Consider the following 25,696-nt stretch of genomic DNA (forward strand, 5'->3'; position numbering starts at 1 on the left):
AAAGATCATTTAGCCTTAAGAACTTTTAAACTGCATTCTTTAGCAACATCACAGGCTTTCCTTTCCTAGAGCTCTTTGAGGTTGATAGGCTTTTATCTGTTTAGTGAGATACATTCCCTACAGGGCCTGGGGTGGCAGAGGGATTGACTAAACATGTCACTCTCTGACATTGACCTAGCAGTACTGATAAACCAGGACTAGGAAAGGAGGAAGCACTCTTTTTTTTTGTTGAGCGGTACTGGGGTTTGAACCCAGGGCCTCACACCACACTTGCAAGGCAGACACTCTACCACTTGAGCCACTCCACCAGCCCAGGAGGAAGGACTCTGAAGCCTAGACTAGAATAGAGACAAAAATAACATCTTCCCAGGTTCTGGAGCATGGTAACTTTTTAAAAGTGAGTGAGTGGGAAGGAAGGTTATAGATACAGGACAGTCCAGGCCTGGTGCTGGACTAATTTTTTCCAAGTTCCAACATGTTCCTGCCCTGGATTGCTATGTGCATGCCTCACAGCAGAGGGCACTGCTGTATTCTCCAGGACAGCCAGCTGGAACTTGCAGTCTCTACTCCAGCTGCTGTTTTCTGTCAGGATGAAAGCTACCTCCTAAACCCCGAAGCTCAGAGCTGGGGAGAGGAAGTCTGCAGCTATATTAGTGGAGGTGACTAAGAGGAAGTATTCCTGCACCTGTGCTCCTGTTCCCGGCCCAAGTAGGAATTCCTAATAGCCTGAGGAAGAAACTATTTGAAGCACCTCCTGTCCTAAGTATGAGAGGCCCGGGACTCACTACCTTCCCTAGTGGATCATTTCCTGATAATTATCCCCAGAAAGGTAGAGCTGAGCCCCAACCTGGTGAGAGATTGGTATTTATGTGTTCACATTTCAGTAATCCTAAGTAGAAATTCTAAGTTGTAAAGCCAAAAACAAAAAAACCCTAGGACTTAATTAAATACTTTGTGAAAAATAATTTTGCCTAAAAGGCAATATTTTCCCATCTGATTTCTTATAATCTTTCTTTTTTGGTCGGGGTTGTTGAATCTGGGGCTTTGTATATGCTACCATGGATGTAATCCCCAGCCCTCCCATATGATTTTTTTTGAGACAAAGTCTCAGTATTTAGCTCAGGCTGGTCTGCAACTTGTATGTAGCCCAAACTGACCTCAAACTCAGGATTGCCTTGCCTCAACCTCCTCCCCAGTGCTGGGATTACCTGCTGTGTTACCACTCCCAGGTCCATATGATTTCTTATAATATCTTTCACCATATAGGGATGTGATTTTTTGTTTTTGTTTGTTTTGTTTTGTGGTTCTGGGGCTTGAACTCAGGGCTTATACCTTAAGCTACTCCACCAGCCTATTTTTTTTTTTTTTAATGATGGGCTTTTTGGTTTTTTGTTGTTTTTTTAAAGATAGGGTCTCACCAACTATTCGCCCAGGCTGTCTGCGAACCTCAGTCCTCCTGATCTCTGCCTCCTGAGTAGGATTACAGGCATGAGCCACCAGTGCCCAGCTAGGGATATGATTTGATTCATACTATTTTCAGGAACAATAATTGCTAACACTTTTCAGCTACTTACTACACATGTAGTAAGTAGCTAAGTGTAATGAGTTTTCTAAACTCATTACAGATATATGCAGAAATAGATAAAGTAACTTAGTTTTCACAACAATCTGTTGAAAGAAATTGAGGCGATAGAGCACCTGCCTAGCAAGTGTGAGGCCCTGAGTTCAAATGCCAGCACTGCAAAAAAAAAGAAGAAGAAAAGAAACATTGAAGAACAGAGAGTAAGTAACTAAAGACCACACACTAATAAATGACAGAGCTAGGATTTAAATCCAGACAGTATGACTCCAGAGTCTGTACCCTTCATGATTTTTGCTGTTACCAAATCCTCATCAAAGAACAGTGTGCCTTTCTAGAGTTGGCTATGTATGAGGTGTTAAATCTGTTTGAGCCTCAATCGTAGGTTCTTCAGAATTCAGGGTCATAAGGATTTTTTGAGCTTGGAAAAAAAGGCCAAGGGGCTGGGTGCTGGTGGCTCATGCCACCAGCTACTCAGGTAATCCTAGTTACTCAGAAAGCAGAGATCAGGAGGATTGCAGTTCTAAGCCAACCTTGGCAAATAGTTCGAGAGACCCTATCTTGAAAATACCTATCACAAAAAACGGCTGGCAGAGTGGCTCAAGGTGAAGGTCCTGAGTTCAAGCACCAGTACCGCAAAAAAAAAAAAAAAAAGAACAAAAGGAAATGAGGCCAAGGGCAAACACTTAGCAAGTCACTGTAGAGGGTGAGCTCTCATTGCACTTGGACTGGCTGATATTTTTTCATTGAGAGGTCAACTAATAACAGAAATCTTTTGGTCTAAAAACTGTGACCTGTTGTCAGTCTCAGCCCAGGACCTAGTTGACCATATCAGGAATATCAAAGGGGAGACATGGAATATTCTCTCCTCATTCAGTTCAGGAAAATGTTAAGGAAACACCAATTCCTTTAAACACATATCTGGAATTGTCAATTCTAAGTACTACAGATACTCAAATTCAGTTCTTACCCTTGAGAAACTAAAAGGTAGAAAATAATTTTCTTTGTTCCCATCCCTCAAGCACCCTGGCCCACTAGGATATTCAGCAAAAGGAAGATACTGCAGCCTCCAGCTCCAAATCAGCAAATCAGATGGGGGGGACTAGCCAAGTTCATAAGATAATTAACTTCTACATGCTCCCTGGAATGATATTTTATTCAGCACTTGCTAAATTACAAACACAATACAAAGCCCAATGTATACAGATTTAATCCTCATAACTGTTAAATTACATACTATTATCCTTTTACAGATGAAATGGAAGCACAAAAAAATTTAGTGACTTGCTCAAAGTCACCCAGCAAGTGTTGGAGATGGCATTTTTAAAAATTATTATATTATTTTTGTACGAGGGGTACATTGCGACATTTACAAAGGTGCTCACAATGTATCTTAAATTGACCCCCACCATCATTCTCCTTTATTACCGCTCCCCTCATTCTTAGAATAGTTTCAACAGGTCTCATTTTTCCATTAGAGATGGCATTGAACCCAGGTAATCTGTAAAGCCTGTCGTTTTATCACTATACTGCTATTATTCCAGATTAGGATAGCAGCAGGGATTAAAATTTGGTAGGGAGAAAGGATTTAAGAAGGAAGAATCCATGTAGTTTGGCCAAAAGAGGAGAAAAATCAACATTGCAAATGAAAATGCAGTAAGATTCAGGGACCTTAGCCAGGCACTGGTAGCTCACACCTATAATCCTAGCTACTTGGGAGTCTGAGATTGGGAGGATCATGGTTTGAGGGCAGCCCAATCAAATAGTTCCCAAAATCCCATCTCCAAAAATATCCAGAACAAAATGGACTGGAATTGTGCCTCAAGTGGTAGAACATCTACTTTGAAGTGTGAAGCTCTGAGTACAAACCTCAGTGCCACCAAAATAAATAAAAAGATTCAGGGACTTTGGACCTTTGAGCCACAATCAGTAGATTGTAAGGCCTTTCCAGGGCAGAGTTTGTATCTTACTCATTTTGCACCTAGCACAAAACTGGACCCATAGTCTCAAAATACATTTTTGAATGATGGCTGAATAACATCTTTGTAGAAAGGACTGGCTCATTTGTCATTATCATAAGGTTCCCAACAGCAATGCTGCTTATCTAGCAGGTGTTGGCAGTCAGAAGATGTAGAAAGAGGGTATGCTAGAGGGCTGTCAATATTAGTCTTAGAATCATATTTATTTACAGAGGCTTCTTCAATCCTCTCCTAGCCTTGGTTACCAATTCTCATTAGAAGCTCAATGATGTCAGGCTCTCCACCCTAGTGCCCAGACAGAAATAATGCTCCAGGCACCTCATTTACTCTTAAAAAGGCTGGCCTCTTACAGGTGAAATTGAGCATTGCTCCCAGTCTAACAACTTGATCCTGTTCCTGCATTCTTGGTCCATTCCATGAGGACAGCATTAGATAGACACTTTGGTTTTGTTTTTTTTTTAGCCCCAGTTTTCTTTCTTTCTTTCTTTTCTTTTCTTTTCTTTTCTGTTCTTTCTGATAGACACTTTGAATAGGCACCCTTCTCTCCTGAACTAGACCACACTTGGTTCATGCAGGAGCCTACATATTTGTGGGTTCTTGGGTCTTTGACTTTTCCTAGCATCCCAATCACCTGAAGTTGTTCCCTTTTGCTTGTACATTCCTTTTGAAACTATTGCTAAAGTGAAGTGGAAAGTTGAGTTCATCAGCTCCCCAGGTACAGGTTTCCTAAGTGGAGGGGAGAGGGCTTTGGAAAAGCATAAAGGTGGAGCTGGGAGAAAACAGACCCTGTACAATAGCTGGGTAGCCAGATGTTCACACTCACAGCTCCACTGTAAAACTGGCAGGGCAGATATAGATTAAAATGAAGCACAAACTCCATTTAAAGTGCATTACAGCTCAGGAACCAGCTCCCCCTGGGCAGGAGAAGGGAGGGAAGGGCAGAGAGACCACATCAGTCCTCTTATCTAGGGCCACATGTCTCTCTTCTAGCTTTGTGAAGGGTGATTTACACCCCTGGCTGGAATGACTCTCTTTGTGGGCTGATTACATCTGCAAATGCCCCACAGAGGCCACAGCAGGATGGCCGTATTCAGAGGCAGCAGCCAATAAATCTCAGAGGTTTATATAGAACTTCACAATATCCTCCCTCTTTGCTCTCTGTCATTCTGGTTTGTGGAAGCAAGGAGGGGGTTCAATTTGGAGGGTTAAGGGATGAAACCCCCACTTCCTTTCATCACCCTGTTCTCTTTCTAGACACTGCTTAATTCTCATTCTTCCAAGTCAGTCTATCTTTACCCTGGGAGCTCATGGGAATCAGGCCCGGGTCTAATATATCCCTTATCATTACAAGTAGACATCCTGGATTCTGCTTCTACCTAGTTTAAATCTGGTAGAGGAGCTTGCTCTCTTAAACTCTCATCTGAAAATGACAGGCTCCTAAATGGTTTCTCCAGTCACTTTCCTCAGTGATCTTGTCTTTGGTCCAGAGAAATTGCTGCTATTTAATGGGGGTTGGGGAAACTATGGGGGAGAGGTCTGTGGAGGGGGGTGGAGTATGATCCTTTTATCCTCCCCCATGACACCAAAGAGGCTGAATTTTGGAGCAATTTCATCTGGTAAAGCTTCTGGGTTCTTGGTTATGCTCCCAGCAAAATCATTTCCCCTGTCTGGGCCCATCTTTGCAGAATCTTGATGCTTAATAACCATGAACTCTTACCCTTGAAGATACTTATGAGGGACAAATGAGATCAAAGATGTGCCAATTCTAAGAAAAAAAATATTACAAATGTTAAGTACTCTTGTGATGGTTTCTTTCAAGTTTTGTTGTAAGATTTCATTCCTGGTGGTTGCTGTTGTTCCTGGGAAAAGGGGGCTTCAGATGGTGAGAAATGATGCTTTTTTTGTTGTTTTTTTTTTAAATAAATTTTTATTAGGAAATATTCATTATACAGGGGGGACTTGTAGTGACAATTCTGATATTGTACATTATTTACATTGCCCCCATCATCTCTCCCCCTCAGCCCCCTCATTAACCTCCCTTAAAGCATTTGCAAGAGGTTATTTAATTCATATAGGTATTTAAAGTCCATCAACCATATACCGTCACCTTAACCTCCTTCCTTCACCCTCCCCCTTCCCACTCTTACTTCCCCCCCACACACTGTGCCTATTTTTCAGTCCTGATTTTCCTTATTAATATTTAAGTAGACGTTCAAAGGAGTGTCTCAATGTATGCCCTCTGTGGGTGTGCTTGGATGCTTTTTTTTTTTTTTGGAGAAATATTTGGACCTCGGAGATGGCCAGTCTTGAACCGGAGCCTCTACAATTTTGCTTAGGGAAGTTGACAGCAGCATCTAAGCGGTCCACGCCCCCGCCGCTCTGGGTGCAGAGGAGGCGGCCGCGCTTCAGAGTTGGAGGGCGGTGCCCGGGACCCTGGTGGGAGAGGAGGCAGTGGCGGGAGGCGCCGGCCAAAGGAGCCTCGCTTGCCGAGTCCAGCGCGAGGAGCCAGGGGAGCGCGGCGCCCTCCGCAAGCCAAGCGGAGCGCGCAGTCCACACTCCGCCATGGTGCACCCCACGAGCCCACGACCGACGCCACTGCTGGTCCTACTGCTGCTGCTGTTGCTGCCACTCGGAGAGGGTAAGTGTCTTCTGAGCCGGACTGTAGGGGCAGGTGGAGGTGAACGTGTAGGCGGGGCCCCAGGTAACTTCAGTCCAGAACGGGTGCCGCTGCCTCCTGTTCAGGGCGTCTGTCCTTCAAAGCCTGGAGAACTGGAGGAGGAAGCCCCAGGTGCCAGGAAGCGGCTGCTTTCTAAGCCTAATACGGGTGTCTGAACTGATATAGATTGAGCACCAACAATGGCCTCGGTACCCCAGCATCTCCTCGCTCCTGGTTCTACCTCTTCCCTCCTTGGAGGGGCATCTACATGGTCACAGCACAACCTGCAGTCAGGGCGCTAACAAGACAGCATCTCAAGGAGGCAAGGAAAATCTGATCAGCAGCAGTACTGTCTTTGGTTCTACATGGCCTTCAACTCTCCTATCCCCTTAAAGGATTGAGGAAGTGGAAACTAGGTAAAGGTGAAGAAAGTTTTTAGCACCGATTGTCACAAACTAGGGTTGTAAAATACCCAGAACCTCATTACTTGGTTGAGATTTTTACCACCAGCCTGCCCACCTTGGAATATACTTCTTTAATTGAAGCAGAAAATTCCCTGTTGAGCAGGATGGCCTTTCTCCTGTAAATTGCTCAGCACAGGATAGCCCTGTGGATTATAGGTCCACAGTAGGTGTTTTGTGGAATAGTCCAAGGCCTGCCTCCCCTGGAGGAACAGCAGCAGCCTGGGTTCCACCATCGCTGGAGAAAACGCCCATCCCTGTGGGGAGTGGGATAGGTGCAGGGAGTCTCACAGTGGAGCTTAGGCAGAGACCACACACATTGCCCCACCACCTCCTTTCACAAGCTGGTACTGCAAAAATACAATCTTGAGCTGGGTGTGGTAGAATAATCCCAGCGCTTCAAGAGGCTGAAGCAGGAGGATCATGAGTTTGCAGCCAGCCTAGGATACATGGTGAGAATCTGTCTTGAAAAAAGAAAATAAGAAAGAAATTCAATCTTGACTGTGAGAAAGATGTGGAAAGAAGGAGAGAAAGGTCTGGTTTGTCTAGACTGGCTCCATCAGTAAATCTGGGCAGCAAGACATCACCAATCTGATTTGACTGCCTAGGATATTCCACTGACCCTAAGATATGGCTGCATGTCAGGGTCAGGGGGAAACACTTTCCTCATTAACTAATTAGTGAAGCAGAATGACTAACAAGTCTATTCCACAATAATACTAAAATGGTTTCTGATTAAGTGGCCTCATGGAAATTCCCTAACACAGTCATCCGGAAGCTGCCATGTGGGGCCAAGTGCTGCCCATGAGCACAAACCAACAGAGGGTTTTAACAATCAGTAGAAAATACCACTGTTCAGGCTCCACCAGAGCCAAGTTTAAAGGGACCTCTCACTCGGAGACAGCATCACGTACTGAAAATCATTTTAAACTGTGTAGGAGAAAAGAATTCTTGGCTCTAACATTGACTTAGTTCCTTTTTTTATTTATTTTTTTTTTTTTTTGTGGTTCTGGGGGTCTAACCAGGGCTTTCCACATGTTAGAAGCATTCTACCACTGAGCTACATCTCCAGCCCTTGGGGATGTAGCTCTTATTGTATACCCCAGGCTGTCCTCAAACTTGAGATCCTCCTGCCTCAGCTTCCCCAGTACTGGGATTAGAGGCATGCACCACCCACCACTCCTGGCTTAACCTTGACCTAGCTTCACTTGCTACATGTTATTTTTCTATGTTCATCCCTCCATAAAATGGGTACCCATGCTAGGGACCTCATTGGGGAGAAACACGAGGATCAGATGTCCCAGAACATAGTCTATTTGCAGTTACTCATTTTCAGGAAGAAGAAAATCAAGTCAAGAAGCCAGGCTGCTGACTATCAGTAGGAAACATAGATCAGTGGCAGCATGAATAAGGAAGTGAGGAAAGTATAGTAGAGAATATAGGGACTGTAATAAATTGGAAAAGGTGTGACTTGCCTAAACGGGGGCAGCCATTATTCAACTCCAGTTGTTACTTTGTGGGCATGTGGGCCTGAGTGAAGCACTCTTCCAAAAGACATTGAAAATCCATAGTTTCATGTGAAATTTTTCTTTTTTTTATAAAAAGTGGGATTTATTAGAGGGAAAGGAAAGGCTACAGCTAGAGAAGTGCAGCAGAGCCCGGAAGCCGGTAGCTCCAAAATTTTTCTTTTTATTAGTGCAGATTAATCAATCATACAGTGGGAAAGATTTCATTGTGATAGTCCTATACATGTATATCTGATCTTCTGGAAGTCTTTTTGTTTTTGTTTTATTTTTGTAACAGTACTGGGGTTTGAACTCAGGGCTTTGCCTTGAACCCTACTACTTGAGACACACTCTCAGTCCTTTTTGCTTTTAGGTAAAGTCTCCTGTTTTTGCCAGATATGGCCTCAGACCTCTGCCTCCCTGTAGCCAGGATTTTAGGTATGTACCACCACACCTGGCCTTTTCTTTTTTTTTTTTTTAATAGGACTAGGGTTTGAACTCAGAGCTTCTCACTTGCAAAACAGGCACAGGTGCTCTACTGCTTGATCCATACCTTCAGCCCATTTTGGTCTGGGGATTTTGGTGGAGGTCTCTCAAACTATTTGCCCTGGGCTGGCCTCGAACTGTAATCATCCTGATTTCAGCATAAACCATCAGCTCCTGGCCTCTTCTGTTTTTTTAAATGGCCACTAACTATAACTTTAATAAAATACCATTTTTTATGTAAAAGTGGTGAAAGGAAGGAAGGAAGGAAGGAAGGAAGGAAGTGGGGAATTGCACTTGTCTAACATAGGTGAGGTCCTGGGTTCCATTTCTAGCACAGGAAAAAGAGAGAGAGAGAGAGAGAGAGAGAGGAAGAAAGAAAGAGAGAGAAAAAAGAGAAATACTGTGTCAACTGTATCAATTAATGAAAACATCTATGCACTGGACCAATTTGTGATCTTTGCCCCAAATCAAGCTGTTTTTCAATACAGGAAACACAAGTTCTACCCTGTTGTGATGAAATTTAACATATCCCCCAAGTTCTTTGTTGAGCTGGAATGCCCCAAAATCCACCATGGCTCAAACTTGGTGAACTACCAGGTAAGAAACTAAACAGGTTTTCTTTTGAAAATGGTTATGGTTAAATATTTAGTTCAGTTAAATATTTGCTTAATCCAGTGACAGCAATAAGGTTTGAACTTACTACACTTCTTTCAGCAACCACTTACTAGGTACCTACCTGCAATAGTAGCACCTTAAACATTTTAGACTTTTTCAGTCTATTTAAATCCATATCCCCCTTCTGGTAAAGATTTTAAAAATCTCAAACCTTCCTTAAATATTCTTTTCCAAAGCTTTTTTTTTTTTTTTTTTAAATACTGGGGTTTTAACTCAGGGCCTTGCTAGACAGAAGCTCTATCACTTGAGCCACACCCCTATCCCTTTTTACTTTAGTTACTTTTCCAATAGAATCTCATATTTTTGTCCTGGGCCAACTTCAGATCTAGTCTTCCTACTTACCAAAGTCCCAAGTAGCTGGGATCACGGGCGCAGGCCCCAAATACTGTTAGAGATGCAGTCTCGTGAACTCTTTGCCTGGACTGGCCTCAAACCACAATCCTCCAGATCGTCATCTCTCAAGTAGCTGGGATTACAGGTGTGAGCAATCTTGGCCAACCTTTTTTTTACTTTCTTTTTGAAAATAGTTCTGGGGATTGAGCCCAAGGCTGCATATATGCAAGGCAAGTGCTCTACTACTGAGATACACCCCCTGTCCTGTTTTTGTTTGTTTGTTTGTTTGAGACAGAGTTTCGTTATGTTGCCCAGGCTGTCCTTGAGTTCCTGGACTCAAATGATTCTCCTGCCTCAGCTTCCCAAGTAACTCAACTACAGGAATGTGCCACTGCACTGCACTTCTTTGAAATATATATATTCTCTTCAGAAATTCTGTATACCCCCAATACAGTGTGTCCTCCCTCTTCCATTCCCTCCATTGAGAAACTCTGATTTAATCTAACCCCCCATTTTACATTTGAAGACACTAAGGTCCAGAAAGTGAAAGAAATTGTCCTAGGCAGGATGTTTGGATGTGTATGTATTTGTTGTTTTTCATTTTTATTCATTTATTTATTTTGCAGTACTGGGGTTTGAACTCAGGGCCTTCACCTTGAGCCACTCCACCAGCCCTGTTTTTGTGAAGGGCTTATTTGCACAGGCTTATTCACACCAAGATCCTCCTGCTGTCTGCCTCCTGAGTAGCTAGGATTAATTTTAAAAAACAAGCCACCAGCACCTGGCTTGGTTTTTTAAGTGAATTAACTTTTTTGTGGGACTAGAGTTTGAACTCAGGGCTTCATGCTTTTTTTGGTGGTACTGGAGTTTGAACTCAGGACTACATGCTTGCTAGGCAGGTGCTCTACTGCTTGAGCCACGCCTCCAGTCCATTTTGTGCTTATTTTGGAGATGGGGGGGGGTCTCAGGAACTATTTGCCTGGGCTACCCTTGGACTTCAATCTTCTTGATCTCAGTTTCCCACATAGCTAGGATAACATGTGTGAGCCACCAGCTGCGTGCTGGTGAGACATGGTCTTGTTTCAAACTGGTGACCCTCCTGTCTCAGCCTCCTGAGTGCTCAGATTACAGATGTGTGCCACCATGCCCAGTTTTGATAGATAATATTTTAACACAATATTTTAAAAATTGAAATTAATTTAAAAAAATCCAAGAACAAAATATCAAAAAATTATGTAAATACAGTAACAATGCCAAACTGTGTCATACTGGAACCTGAAACAAAAGGAAAAATCAGTACTACTAATCCTGTCTTTATGCATTGGATATGAAACCAGCTCTTAAGCTTTAGAGAACATAAAAATTCCATCAAACTTGGCAAAATTCAGACTTCCAGGTTTTATCACCAGAGATTCTGATTTAGTAAATCTTGGTGGAGATCAGAAATCTGCATTTTTAATAAGTAATCTAGCTGATTGTAATTTGATTAGAGGTTGAACTAACTGAAGCCTGAGGTCCCTCCCAATTTGGGGGCTTTTTGGTTATAAGTAGAAGAAAGGAGCCCAGAGAAGTTATAGAAGTATATTATAGAATGTTCCTGTCATTCTTTTGTTTATTCCTTAATTAGGAGAAACTCACAATGAACAAACCATTTAGGCACTGGAGATAAAATAGTGGTAAGAGAAACACAGAAGTCTTGAAGGAGAGTCAATTAAAAAATCAAAAAAAGTGGCCTAGTGGCTCACGCCTATAATCCTAGCTACTCAAGAAGCAGAGATCAGGAGGATCTCAGCTGCCTGAGCAAATAGTTCATGAGACCCTATTTTGAAAAAAACCTTCACAAAAACAGGCTGGTGGGATGGGTCAATAGCCCTGAGTTTAAACCCCTGTACCACAAAAATAATAATAATAATAATAATAATAATAATAATAATTTTGCCAGCCACCGTTGGCTCATGCCTATAACCCTAGCCACTCAGGGGCAGAGATCAGGAGGGTTGCAGTTCGAAGCCAGCCTGAGATCCTATCTTGAAAAACCCTTCACAAAAATAGGGCTGGTAGTGTGTGGGTCAAGGTGAAGGGCCTGAGTTCAAGCCTCAGTACTACAAAAAAAAAAAAAATCATTTTGCTGGGCACCAGTGGCTCATGCCTCTAATCCTAGCTACTCAGGAGGCAGAGATTAGGAAGAACTGGGTTTGAAGCCAGCTCGGGCAAACAGTTTGAGAGATATCTCAAAATACCCAATACAAAATAGGGCTGGCAGAGTGCCTCAAGTGGTAGAGCACCTGCCTAGCAAGTGTGAGACCCTGAGTTCAAACCCCAGTACCACCAAAAAAAAAAAAATTCTGGACTGGGAGACGGGTACCAGTGGCTCACACCTGTAATCCTAGCTACTTGAGACACTGAGATCCCAAGAACAGAGGTTCCAGAGCATTCCAGGCAAATAGTTTGTGAGAGCCCATCTCGAAAATAACTAGAACTCTGGGTGCTGGCTCACACCTGTAATCCTAGCTACCTAGGAAGCAGGGGTCAGGAGCAAGGTTTGAAGCCAGACTGGACAAATAGTTTGAGAGATCTTATCTTGAAAAAAAGCCATCACATGGAGCCACCGGTTTCTAGGCTCCGCTGCACTGCTCTAGCTGTAGCCTATCCTTTCTCTCTAATAAATCCTACTTCATGTAAAAAAAAAAAAGAAAAAAACCATCACAAAAAAGAGCTGGTGGAGTGGCTCAAGGTGTAGGTCCTGAGTTCAAACCCTAGTACTGCAAAAAAAAAAAAAAAAAGCAAAAGCAAATGAACTTTAGGTGTGGCTCAAGCAGTAGAGTACCTGCTTTGCAAGCACGAAGCCCTGAGTTCAAACCTCAGTTCCACCAAAAAAAAAAAAAAACATCCAATAATGTGAGAGAAGGGGTTTGGAGAATTAGGGAATCCATCAAGGAGGCCTTGCTAAGGAGGCAGAGACAGACATGGAGGAGAGTGGACAGATTTCAGATATATTGTGGCATTGACAGGATTTGTTGGATTGAACACAGAATGTAAAGGAAAAGAGGTAAGAATGACTGCTAGATTTTTTTTTTTTTGCTTTAAAAATGGGGTTCTATTACATGATGGGGACCCTAAGTCCTAGAATGCAGGGATTTCATCCAGGCCTGAGAAACAACCAATTGGGTGTTTCTGAGTGAGCAATGAGGTCAAATTACACTTTTTTTCCCCCTTCTGGAAATAGCTACCCATCCTAAATCCAGTTCCCACTTTAAGGCATTTTTAAGTGATTTTTTTTAATGAAAAATTTAAAGTTGTTGCTAACTCTCATTTAGCATTCCCTTGTACATTCTCAGCTCTCTGGTGATGATGCTAGCCCTGCCTGTGTCACAGCTCTGTCCGTGGCCCTCTTCCCCTGTGCCTGGCAAGGTCATCAGCCTAAGCAACTGGCCTCCTCCAGTTGCTGAGCAACCTCTTCAGACCCCATCTCCTCTTGGGCCTGGTCTACTTTGTGCAGAAGTCCAGAGGGCTTCTTTCCCTCCACACTTATTCCTAAGGGCCTTTGTGCTCCTCTAAGATTTTCTCAAGGATTTATTAGCAATCTCCCCTACCTTAATTCATAGTTTTGTATTCCCAGAAAGAATCTTACCTGGTCTCTCCCTCCACAGGAGACTCTCTTCCCACAGAGAGTCGGCTCATGAACAGCTGTATCCAGGCTAGGAGGAAGTGCCAGGCCAATCCCACTTGCAAGGCTGCCTACCACCACCTGGGATCCTGCACCGCTGGTCTAAGCACCTCATTGCCCTCAGAAGAGTCTTCTGTGTCTGCAGATTGCTTGGAGGCAGCACAGCAACTCAGGAACACCTCTCTGATAGGCTGTACATGTCACCGGCGCATGAAGAACCAAGCTACCTGCTTGGACATCTATTGGACTGTTCACCCTGCCCGTAGCCTTGGTGAGGCCCCATCCTAGAGTGGACTAAGATGGGAAGGTAGCTTTTGGGGGCTGTCAATCTTGCACAATATGGGCCACATGGTAGATTCTGATGGGGATGGTAAAAAAGCTCTGCATTTGGCATCAGTAAGGGATGGAGGGAAGAACTGGTGGTATCCTTTCGAGTTCCTGCAACTCTCCCCTCTCTTCTCCCTACTTCCTCCTTGCTTACCTTGGCAGAACTCTGACCCAGAGCTCAACCAGAGAGGCCCCACCTGGGGAATTCCTGGAACAGAAAGGTATGGAGAGGAAATGGGGAGAAAGATCTTAACTCATAAAAAAAGCTCCAAATAACATGTAATTCACAAGTGCAGAGAGACTGAGAAGCAGCAGCTTGAGCTACTCTTCAATAGAAAGCATATCATTAACCAGACAGGGGATGGTAAAAGAGAAAAGGCACATGAAGAGCCAAAGAGAGGAGGAGCTCTATTTTGTCTCTTTCCACAGGCCCTTCTCTTTTTCAGTCAGCCTTTTTTATTTATTTATTTTTTTAGCAGTACTGGGATTTGAACTCAGGGCTTTGAGCTTGTTTGACAGGTACTCTACTACTTGAGCCACTCCACCAGTCCAGGAGGAAGCACTCTGAAGCCTCTAGTCCATATTAGTCAACTTTTAGTGGATTATGTTGCTGTTGTAACAAAGAAGACTTGCAAAACAGTTTTAGTTCTTGCTCATGTTCTATGTTGGCTGTTTCATGTGTCTTCTTCATTCTGGGATCCAAGCTAAAGTTGCAGCCTCTATCTGGGGTGTTTTCTTCTCATGGCCGAAGGAAATGAGCACTGGCAGAACTGTGAGAAGTTTTTCAAAGCCTCCACTCTATTTCTCACATTCCACAGACGGAGCAAATCACATGTCCAAGTCTTACATCCTACAGGGAGACAAAAAAATCGCAGGACAATAGATGGGAATATAAAATCTTACAGGGAGGGCAAAGAATATTTGGAAACAATAATACAATCTATCCTAGTTCGCCACTCGATCAAAACATTTATTTTCTTCCTTTCCAAGGAACATGCCCTGAAAGTTCTATCCAAATATAACATCAAGCCGGTGGTGGTGGTGGCGCACACCAGTAATCAACAAGGCAAAGAGGATGAGGCAGGAGGATCACAAGTTTGAGGCCAGCCTGGGCTACAAGTATAACATCAAAATCCTAGATACTACAAATCTAAGTTCTCATGATAGTTTTTATATCAAGTCTGGATATGGCTCCTATTTTTTTTTGTTTTTTTTTTCCCCCAAACTCATGCCTAGACCAGGAAGAAGAGATGAAACAGTTACAATTTACAACAGCCAAATGTTATTTTATCCTATGTATATAATTGCATATAACTGCTCATATCATTGAAAGACTATTGGATGTGGCTCCTCTTCATCTAGAAACCTATAAACTAAAAAGACAAGTCTGGGAGTGTGGGACCCTGAGTTCAAACCCCAATGCCATACACACACACACACACACACACACACACACACACACACACACACACAAGGCACCTGCTACATACTCCATGTGTAATAATGGAACAGGTAGGATAACCTCAACAAACACCCTCAGAAGGGGAAGAATGGTACACACATGGTAGATATTGATTAACAATTCTGAGATTCTGCTAGGCAGATGTGGCAAGGGTCTTCCCAAGGAATAGGGATTGTTCTTTACCAAGCCTCTGTTTCTATTCCACAGGAGGAATTACCCTACCCATGTTCTCCAGGGGTCATGGACCAGCTCTCTGGGAGCTTCTTGCTTTTCCATTATTCTCTTTGGCCACAATTTAAAAAGGCATTGGAGACCACAACCTCCTCAGGGACTAAGCAGTGTTCTTGGCCTGCTTCCTGCTTGAGGAATGTTGGGGCATTTTTAAGTCTCAAATAGTCATCCTCTCTTTTAATCCAGGCTGGTAGCTCTTAACAGTACAACTCTCTCAAAACATAATTGCTTTTGATATCTTTGATTTCTGTCATCTTGTATACCAGGAGTCTTTCTCACAATGCAAGACATACATGTCTTTCTAGACCTCATTAGAAGTTCCTTGCTTTTGTGAGATCTCTATGGGAGAGTCACTACTTTAGTCTTTTTTTCCCTGAGTACACTTGTCCAACTAGCAGGATTTACTGGGTACCATCTTAATCAATTGAGACATCTCCTCAAGCCCCAATTATTTTGTCTTTCCCTGAAGGTGGAGTTATAATAAACCTTATCACTCAAAGCATTTTTCAGTTTTATATTTTACCATTTGAATATGAGAAACAGTTCTAGCTCTTAATCTTGCACCTGGAATTTCTGGATTCTGTCTTTTGTTTTCTCTCTACTAGTCAATTGTTATTTAATTTTGTGACTATGTTGCCTAGGCTGGTCTCCAACTCCTGGGTGACCCTCCTGCCTCAGCTTCCCAAGTAGCTGGGACTACAGGCATGAACTGTCATGTTGGGCCAAACTGGCCAATTGTTTTCTGAGCCTATCTCTTGCAATGGCTTACAAAATGCAGCCAATACCAATCAAGAAGTACTAGTAACCTGCTTCTCAGCTTCTTCCCCTCAAAGCACAAGCTTATTCAGTATATATCATCCTCCTTCCAAGTTATTGCAGGCAACATATTAACCAAATATTTTGCCACTTCATAATGTGGACTGCTATTTTTCCAGCCCCCAGTAACAGTCCCTTTATCACCCACTGCCCAGTCTCAAAGCAATGCCACACATTTGTATTTTGTTACTTTAACAATCTGCTTCTAGGTACTAATTGCATTTTTTCTCCTCCCCTAATTGAATTTTTTTTCCCAGTGCTGGGGATTGAAGCCAGGGCCTTCAGCATGCTAAGCAAGTGCTCACTACTTTGCACTCCCAGCCTCCCAACTGCATTTTAGTAAGAATTTGCTAGGTTAAACTGCAGTTACAACCAACCCACCCCCAAATCTCTGGACTTAAACAATAAAAATTTATTTCTTGCTCATGTGACAGGCTGCAGGCTTCCAAGAGTTAGCTTTGTTTCTGCTCTACCTGTTGTCTTCATTTGAGGATCCTGGCTGGTAGAGAGAAAAGAGTAATAACAGCAGATGATGTTTCTTAAAACTATAAGATGTTTCTTAAAACTTCTGCTCAGGACTGGAGGTGTGGCTCAAGCTATAGAGCATCAACTTTGCAAGCATGAGTTTGAACTCAACAGAAAAACAAAAACAAAAAAACTTCTGCTCAGATGTAATTTGTATCACTTTAGCTCACACTCCAAAGGCTAGAGCTAGTCACATGCCAAAGCCTGACATGAGTGGCTGGGTATGTATACTCTCATGGAGGTGGGGTGAGAAAGTCACATGACAACAGGCAGAGAATGGGGGGCAATAATTAGAAACAAGAACACCATTTACCACATTCCTTGTTCCCTGCTTTCTTTCTACTCCTCGTCCTAATTGCTTCTCTTTTTTTAACTTCCCTTGAGACTTCTCCTGAGATCATCTCACTTCCTACTTTCCACCTGGAGCTTCCAGGTCTTCCTATCTATCTAGCCTATCCTCTCTTGTTGATGTATGATATCATACATATTCCTGCCCTCCTAAAAATGCATTTACAAGAGCCTACTGGGTGACAACCCAACAAGCTCACCTCCCTCATTTCTCTCTTCCAACAAGATTTACTAACCAACATTTACTGAGAACCTACCATGCAGAAGAGCCATGCAGTGATTTACTAAGACCTAGTAAAGTCCCCTTAAGGGACCCACAGTCCTGTATGGGTGACTGAGAGATGCATTTGCTGTGAGACAATGGTCTATTTTCTTTATTTTTCTCAATTAGGTTCAGTTCAGTACTTGACCTCACTTCCATTTCTCCCATATGTCATGTGTCTCCATAACAAGCCTGGAACAGAATCCATTACCATCCCCTCCTCAATAACAAGAGAAAACAAGATGGATTTCCCTCACCTGGTTGTGTTCCCCCAGGCAATATGTGTATTAATTAGGAGCAGAGACTCTGGATCAGAGATAATCCAGATTTCACATCCTGGCTCCCCTTTTTATTAGTTTATGTGACCCTCTCATCCTCAGTTTTTTCTTATCTACCCAAAGGCTTCTAGAAGGATGAAATGAGATAATGTATATATATATGTATGTATGTGTATATACATGTACATATATAAACATACATATGTGTATGTGAATACATATATATATATATAAACTTATACCATAGGACCTAACAAATGGTCCCCCTTATTCTCATCAGTTTATTCATCAGGGTTAACTTATACCTTTATGGTTCTGCATTTTTGTTATCTCTGCACAACTTGTAGCTAGCTAGGTAGAGTCTCTGCCTTTTCCTTTGCTACACAGGGCTTTGAGATCTGACCCAGAGCCTTAACCCCTTCTACTCCTGCCCTATCCTGGTCCTCAGCATCTGGTACCCTCTATCTTGTTTCTAGGTGACTATGAATTGGATAGCTCCCCCTATGAAGACACAGTGACCAGCAAACCCTGGAAAATGAATCTCAGCAAGCTGAACATGCTCAAACCAGGTGTGGAGGGCAAGCCTCAGCTTGGGAATGGAAGGTTGGGCCTAGGCTGAGGAAAGGGTGGCTGGTGGCTTAGCGGGGGAAGGGAGGAGAGCATAAACTGGAGGGTTTATAGGTGAGAGTTTCTAGCCTGCCAGGTAACTAAAGAAACACGGTGTCAGGGTAGAAGTCTTAGCTATGCTGCATGGTCTATTCTCACAGGAATCATCCAAAACCAGTAATTATTAAGGAGGCTTCCAAAAAGAGCCCATTAGGGCCCCCTGATCCCTATGAAAGGTATGGTGGGAATGGCAGCAATTGCAGAGAGAAATGTACTGAAATGGAGTATTTACCCACATTCAAGGCAGTCAGAAAAAGTAGCTTTTTTGTCCCTAAAGACTAGAAAATTGCTTGTTTCCAGCCATTCTAATGGGATGGGTGTGGTGTTGGGCAAAGAAAATACTGAGAGTATGACTTCCCACAGGCAGGGGTGGCTCAGGGTGCAGAGCCATCAGTCTGGTGAGGACTATGATGTATGTTTTTGTTTTTTTCCACAAAGTGAAGCTGAGTTAACTGAGAAAGAATACACCACATGCACCTTTTTTTGAGAAAGAAATGGAATTTGTTATATAGTCAGTTCTACTTATTAGAATTAGAATTTTGAGGAAAACCCAATTTTTATTTTTATTTATTTATGTTTGCGGTACTGGGACTTGAACTCAGGGCCTGCACCTGGAACCACTCCACCAGTCCTTTTTTTGTGATTGGTTTTTTCGAGATAGTGTCTCAAGAACTATTTGCCTAGGCTGGCTTTGAACTGCAATCCTCCTGATCTCTGCCTCCTGAAGTAGCTAGGATTACAGGCATGAGCCACTGTCACCAGGCAAAACCTCTCTTTTTTTTAACAAGGAATTAGTGAATAACCTGCTCAAGTTACTTGATAATTCTGGCTGTTGAAATATTCCTTTAATAAAAACATCACCAGGGAATTGGAAGTGTAGTTCAGTGATATACAGTGTGTGCTTAGTATGCATGAGTTCCTGGGTTTGACCCCCTGACACCTACCCCCCAAAAGGAAATATCACTATAATTTTCCAAAACTCCAAGTATGGGGAACTTTTGTTCATAAATCAGTAAATGAAAGATAAACAGACAGGTGCAAAACAAACCTAAAAAGAATTTGCTTGCATCTGTTCTGAACAGTTCAGAAAGTGTTCTAGAATGGTGTAGGGCTCCTGGGTTATGATTTCCACCATCAGATCTCACAGCACAGCATTAAGGAAAAAGTTTTGGTTATGTATGCTTTCTGGTTGTTTGGGTGTTAGATGTATATGGATGATAATGATGATGGTGGTGGTGATGATGGTTTTACCTAGTCAAGATGAGGAGTGAAACAGGGAGGGCTCACAGAACCAGATATAGTTTGTGGGTAGAGGGAAAGCCCTGAGTCAGGAGTGATTTCATTCAGGACAGTCCTCCCTTTCCTGCTACCCCACTACTTCATTGTGAAATCAGGGCTTTGCAGGATTTCTAGGATTCTGACTTGCAGGTGTACGTAAAAGAATTGGCCTAGTGACTTGGTGCCCCTCTCCCCACAGACTCCGACCTCTGCCTCAAGTTCGCTATGCTATGTACTCTTAACGACAAGTGTGACCGGCTGCGCAAGGCCTACGGGATGGCATGCTCCGGACCCCGCTGCCAGCGCCATGCCTGCCTAGCCCAGCTGCGCTCCTTCTTCGAGAAGGCGGCACAGTCCCACGCGCAGGGCCTGCTGCTGTGCCCGTGCGCACCCACCGACCGCGGCTGCGGGGAGCGCAGGCGCAACACCATCGCCCCAAGCTGTGCACTGCCATCTGAGGTCCCCAATTGTCTGGAGCTGAGGAGCCTCTGCCACGCGGACCCGCTGTGCAGGTGCCGGGGGTGGGTTGGCAGGGTAGGTAGGGACTGGCACATGCCACTACTTCTGGCCACCTTCCTGTCCCTGGCTGGGTCTAACCAATTATTGGCTGCTTCACCTTGTATATATTTTGAGACTCTTTTCTTAAAAAGAAATGTTTTGGCTCTTCTCAGTGGCACGTTCCGTAATTCCAGCAATAGGAAGCCTGAGGCTGGAGAATGCTTTGGTCCAGAGGCTCAAGACAATCCTGGGCAACATAGTGAGATCACTCACTCCCCACCCCCAGTCTTTTTTTTTTCTGGCGGGAGTGGGGTTTGAATTCTGGGCCTTCACACTTCCGAAGCAGGCACTTGAGCCACACACCTCTAGTTTAATTTTGCTTTGGTTGTTTTGGAGATGGGGTCTCACGAACTATTTTCCGGGCTGGCCCCGAACGTTCTCAGCCTCCCAAGTAGCTAGCATTACCAGAAAGAGCCACTGACGTCCACTGATGTCCAGGTCACCTGGGGGCGGAGCGGGGGTGGGGGGGGGAGGGAGGAAATTTTTTTTTTTTAACGTAAAAACTTCAGACATGTATAAAGACCCTCAACATTTCCTCTCCTGAAGATAATATGCCATATTTTGAGGGACATTTCCTAACAGTCATTTTTCTATGCTGACAACAAAAATAGATACTCTGGGGATATATTTGTGTCTTGAGTTTTTTTTCATTTATGGCACCCACGGAGGCAGTTAGATAGGTTGTGAAGTCAGACAGATATGAGTTTAAATTCTATGTTCTTGATCATATTACTTAACCTAAAATTCCATCACTTAACCTAAGGTTCTATTTAGTTCTTTGCAAAAACTGGGATAATGATATAGACCTCCTGGGATTCTGGTCAGAATTAAATTACTTATGTAGAGTGCTTAGCTTACTGGAGCAGAGTAAGTGCTCAGATGTGGTAGTATTTAATAAATGATGGTGCTTATTTTGTCATTTATTGTCCTTTAAGAACTTGACTATAGTTTTAAGTTTTTGCCATGCTGGGGATTGAACCCAGAGCCTAAAGCATGCTAGGCAAGTACTGTACATTTGAGCTATACCTCCAGCCTGGAAAATCTGTTCCGGGTTTGAACTCTGGGTCTCACACTTACTAGGCAAGTGCTACTTCTTGAGCCATGCCCTCATCCTCAAAATCTGAAATTCTGATCTGGTTTTCTTCTGCCTATTGAGTACAAAATGCTCACCAAATGACATTGTTGACAAGAAACACACCAACCTTGTCTTTCAACTTGGTTCCACCTTTTACTTCTTTGTGACCTTAGACAAGTTACTTACCCTCCTTGACTGCTACTTTCATCTATAAAATATCACATAATCAGACCTCTCAATAATCATAATCCTAACATTTACTGAGTACTTCCTAAGAGCTGGATACTGTTTTAAGTACTTAGCATGTATTAATTCATCCAAACGTCACAAGAATTCTATAAAATAGATGTTTTTTTTTTTTTAACCACCCTCACTCCACAAGTGAAGAAACCACATCAGAGAGGGGCTAAATAACTTGTAAAAGTCCACCAGATAGTAAGTCAGGTTTGTTAGGTTAGGTTTGGAATGTAGGCTTAGAGTCAGTGCTCTTAACAGTTCTGCTATACTGCATATTACTGTACTTGTGGCTATTACTATTGTCTATCAGGTCGTGGGATAGATAACTAAGATATTGTCCCTGCCTTCAAGGAATTCCCAGTTCAGTGGGAGGTGACGGAGAAGTAAACCATTAGCCTAACATAAGGTAAAATGTAATACAGAAATATATATAGAAGAACATGCATTATTTAAGAATGAGTGTTATTATAACAATATCTACATTTGTTAAACACTTAATATATGCCAGGCACAATGCTCTGAATGCTATATATGCATTCTCTTATTTCATTTCACCAAAGTCTGCCAGGTTGCTGGGTGCTGGTGACTCATGCCTATAATTCTAGCTACTTGGGAGGCCAGCCTGGGCAAATACCTCAGAAGACCCCCCATCTCCAAAAAAAAGAAAACAAAACAAAACAGTGCAAAACAGACTGGAGGTGTGGCTCCAGTGTTGGAGCTCCTGCTTTGCAAGCATGAAGCCCTGAGTTCAAACCCCAGTTCCACCAAAAAAAAAAAAAAACTACCAGGTTATCCTATTTTATATTTAAGGAAACTGAAGTGAACAAAACTGCCTGAGATCTCATAAGTAGGCACTGTGGCTATGCTTTGGAGCCTGGGGTGATGGTTCATTTAATTGTGATGGGGCAGGCTTCACTGAGGAGGGGACCCTGGGCCAGGCACTTAAGGGAGAGGAGGAGTTGGCATGAAGATAGGCATGCTGAGCTACAGGGCAGTAAGAGTGAAGGCCAGACCCTCACTGGGGACTCTCGAAATTTCTCTTCTTCCAGATCACGCCTGATGGATTTCCAGACCCACTGTCATCCTATGGACATTCTAGGAACTTGTACGACAGAGCAGTCCAGATGTCTTCGAGCATACCTGGGGTTGATTGGTAAGGTTGGAGCATGAGTAGGGAACCCAGAGGTTGATCATCCCTGAGGTAAGAATGTTCTGGAGACTGAACCCTAGAAGAAAGTAGGAACTGGGGCCAGGTGTGGTGGGGCATGCATGTAATCACAGTGGAGACAGGAAGATTACTCAGAGACTGGCAAAAAGGATTGGAGGTGTGGCTGAAGTGGTAAGCCCTAAGTTCAAACCCCAGTACCTCAAAAAAGGACAAGAAAGTAGAAACTGAAGCTAGGGTTAGAATAGACCTTAACAACCCCCTTCCCCTCTTCACTCAATAGGGACTGCCATGACCCCCAACTTCATCAGCAACATCAACACTAGTGTTGCCTTGAACTGCACCTGCCGAGGCAGTGGCAACCTGCAGGAGGAGTGTGAACAGCTGGAAGGGTCTTTCTCTCACAACTCCTGTCTCAGTGAGTACATTCTTGTTCCCCAGCCTGTGGCAGGTCAGCTGGAACCATGGGGAGGGGAAGGGTCAATTCTGTGGCCCAGGATGATCCTCTCCATCTTCTTCAGACACAGAAGCCCTCTTTTATTTATCTATTTATTTATTTAGGCAGTACTGGGTTTCAATTCAGGGCCTTGCACCTGCTAGGCAGGTGCTGTGCCTCTTACGCCATGCCCTCAGCCCTAGAAGCCCTCTTCTTGGCATAGGCTTTTCCATTCCCCCAAGCCTAGGCCTTTCTTCCTTCCCCCACTTCCTGAGTGACCCCTCATGCTGTTTGTTCAACCTGTCTGAACAAAGGACATCTTTAGCTCAAGGAACAAGCAAGCAGAATAAGACCAATATCCCATTCCCTCCTTCCATCCACCTGCTCCCTTATATCTCAGGGCCCCATGACCTTCCTACCTTGAGAGTCTGAGAAATCTCCTGCCACTATGCTCTTCCAGTCTAACTTCTCTTCCCTGCTCAGTGGAGGCCATTGAGGTTAAGATGCGTTTCCACAGCCAGCTCTTCTCGCAGGACTGGGCAGACCCTACCTTCTCTCTGATGCAACACCAGGTAGGGCCTCCACTGTTACACCCCTCAAACCTTTACTGTACCAGCTGGGGAAAACCCAAACCAAGCAGATGAAAGGATGGGGGCAGAAGGGTTGACTTCCTTGTTGCCACAAATACTATAGACTTCTAGTGTACACTTAGGAGAAGGGGACAGTATTTATTGAGACCGAAGAGGATGGAGATAGTCCCCTGAGCTGACTCTATTACATTTCTTCCACAGGTCAAAAACCTTGTTGTGAGGCCTCAGCCCAGGGTGCCCTTTCTTTTCTCCTGCACATTTACTTTGATTCTGCTCTGGAGCCTATTGCAACCTTGACTTGCAGCCTGTGAAGGGTGAGAAAAGGACAGCCTCCAGAAGGATGTGAAATGCACAACATGGCTACCCTGACCCAACCTAGCATCCTACTTGACACATCCTGTTGACTCCAGATGAGGCCACTGTAGAAGTTAGGGGCTATGGCTTCTGTCCAGATCCTGATTGGCTAGTTCTCATTCCCTCCTTTCTTCCCCCTGCTTCTGACTCAGGCTGCCCCTTCTTAAGACTTGGTGACCACAATTTAGCCATATCTTCTGGTGGTGACCATCCCGGCCTGATCCCTTCTTCCTATCCACCAGGATCACCCAGAGTTTAACAAATCAGTCATTCCCTATTGTATTCTCCAGATAGTCAGGGCTGGGAGTTCTGAGGCATCCTGGAAAGACATTCCCCTTGTGAAGAAGGTTAGAGCAAGACTCCTGTCCCTTTGTCCCATACTCCTCTGAATGGAGGATGGGAGCCTGTTGCCTGTACTGCTGTGCACTGGGATCCTGGAGAACATTTGGGCATCAAGAGCTAAAGCTTTGGGCCTTGCTTTATTCCTACTACTGTCCCCAAGTCTCCCTGGCCCCTTGAATCATGATTAAACATTTTGATCTAAGACTTTGCTCTTTTCCTACTTTCTCAACTTGTGAATTCATACAGAATTATGGGTGTTACAGACACAAGGGCATAGGTCAAGTGATAAGGAGACACAGTAACCCTGTTACCAACTGCTATATGACTTCAGCCAAATTTCTTAGCCTCTGTGTTCTTGACATGGAGTTGGAAATAAAAAGTTTAAGTGAGGCTGTGGACCTGGTATCTATCCCAGCTTTATCCATTCTGGGATACTTCCTGGGATCTGCCACAGAAACTGAAAAAGGGACCTTTAGTCAACTATAGCATTTATTGAGCACCTGCTTGTGTTATTGATCTGCTTCAGACCATAATGGGATCAGAGGATAGCAGAGGCTGGTCCTTGATCTCAGGTAATTTAATCCTGTTGGAATAAGGAAACACCTACTCATGAAAAGTAGTTGGAATAATGTATTTATAGAGCTGTAGATATTTGTCTATTAATTCATTCACTCCTTCAATAAGCATCTGATGAATGCTGGCTCTGCAAGACACTGTGCTAGATGTAGAAGGTTCCAAGGAATAAGACTCATGCTATTCTCAAACCTTTCACATATCAGAACAGGGAAATAGACAAGACAATTAATAAACGCAATGTGTTGCAGTGCCTGTAATCCTAGCTACTTTGGAGACTGAGATCAAGAGGATCAATCATTGTTGGAAACCAGCCCAGGCAATCATCTTGCCCAATCCCCTCTTCAAAATAACCGAGCATAATCAACTCAACTGGTAGAGTGCTTTGCATGTATGAAGCCCTGAGTTCAAACCTTGGTCCCAACTAATTAACTAACTAAATAAAAACAATGCAGTTTGATAGATGCTATACAATAATTATAATATTAACCCTCATTTATAGAGCCCCTACTGAATGTCAAGTACTATTTACACCTATTGTTTGTAAGTATATTCATTAATTTTTTGTGTGTATGGTACCGGGATTTAAAATCAGGGCCTTGAACTTGCTAGGCAGGTACTCTACCATTTGAGTCATACCCCTAGCCCTATATTTGTTAATTCATGTAATCCTCCTTTAACTTTTGACTTTGTCAGTCATGGATCTATGTGATATTGGGCTTAACCTGTCTGGGCTTCACTCACCACATCTGTAACATGCAAAAGCTTAGAACCTATCTCAAAGAATGAAGTAAGTCATGTAAAAGCAGTGTGCCGGACATATAATAAGAAT

At 43.4% G+C, this 25,696-nt stretch overlaps 1 protein-coding gene across 4 annotated transcripts; it reads left to right on the forward strand.

Moving 5' to 3' along the window:
* Nucleotides 1-5,884: 5,884 nt before the first annotated feature.
* Gfra3 (GDNF family receptor alpha 3) lies at nt 5,885-24,560 on the forward strand. Of its 4 annotated transcripts, XM_074076929.1 has the most exons (10): nt 6,084-6,196; nt 8,554-8,618; nt 9,155-9,263; nt 13,325-13,612; nt 18,067-18,159; nt 19,734-20,046; nt 22,454-22,557; nt 22,853-22,987; nt 23,489-23,577; nt 23,797-24,559. In XM_074076929.1, exons 3-10 carry the CDS (start codon nt 9,221-9,223, stop codon nt 23,890-23,892), a joined length of 1,161 nt encoding a protein of 386 aa, XP_073933030.1. In that variant the 5' UTR covers nt 6,084-6,196; nt 8,554-8,618; nt 9,155-9,220; the 3' UTR covers nt 23,893-24,559. The 4 variants fall into 4 exon arrangements, with proteins under 4 accessions (XP_020040830.2, XP_073933029.1, XP_073933031.1 ...); XM_020185241.2 differs by lacking the exon at nt 8,554-8,618 and having other exon boundaries at nt 5,885-6,196; XM_074076928.1 differs by lacking the exons at nt 8,554-8,618; nt 9,155-9,263 and having other exon boundaries at nt 5,885-6,196; nt 23,797-24,558.
* Nucleotides 24,561-25,696: the final 1,136 nt, after the last annotated feature.

Source organism: Castor canadensis, chromosome 6 (genome assembly GCF_047511655.1).
Source record: "Castor canadensis chromosome 6, mCasCan1.hap1v2, whole genome shotgun sequence".
In the NCBI taxonomy this organism is placed as follows: Eukaryota; Metazoa; Chordata; class Mammalia; order Rodentia; family Castoridae; genus Castor; species Castor canadensis.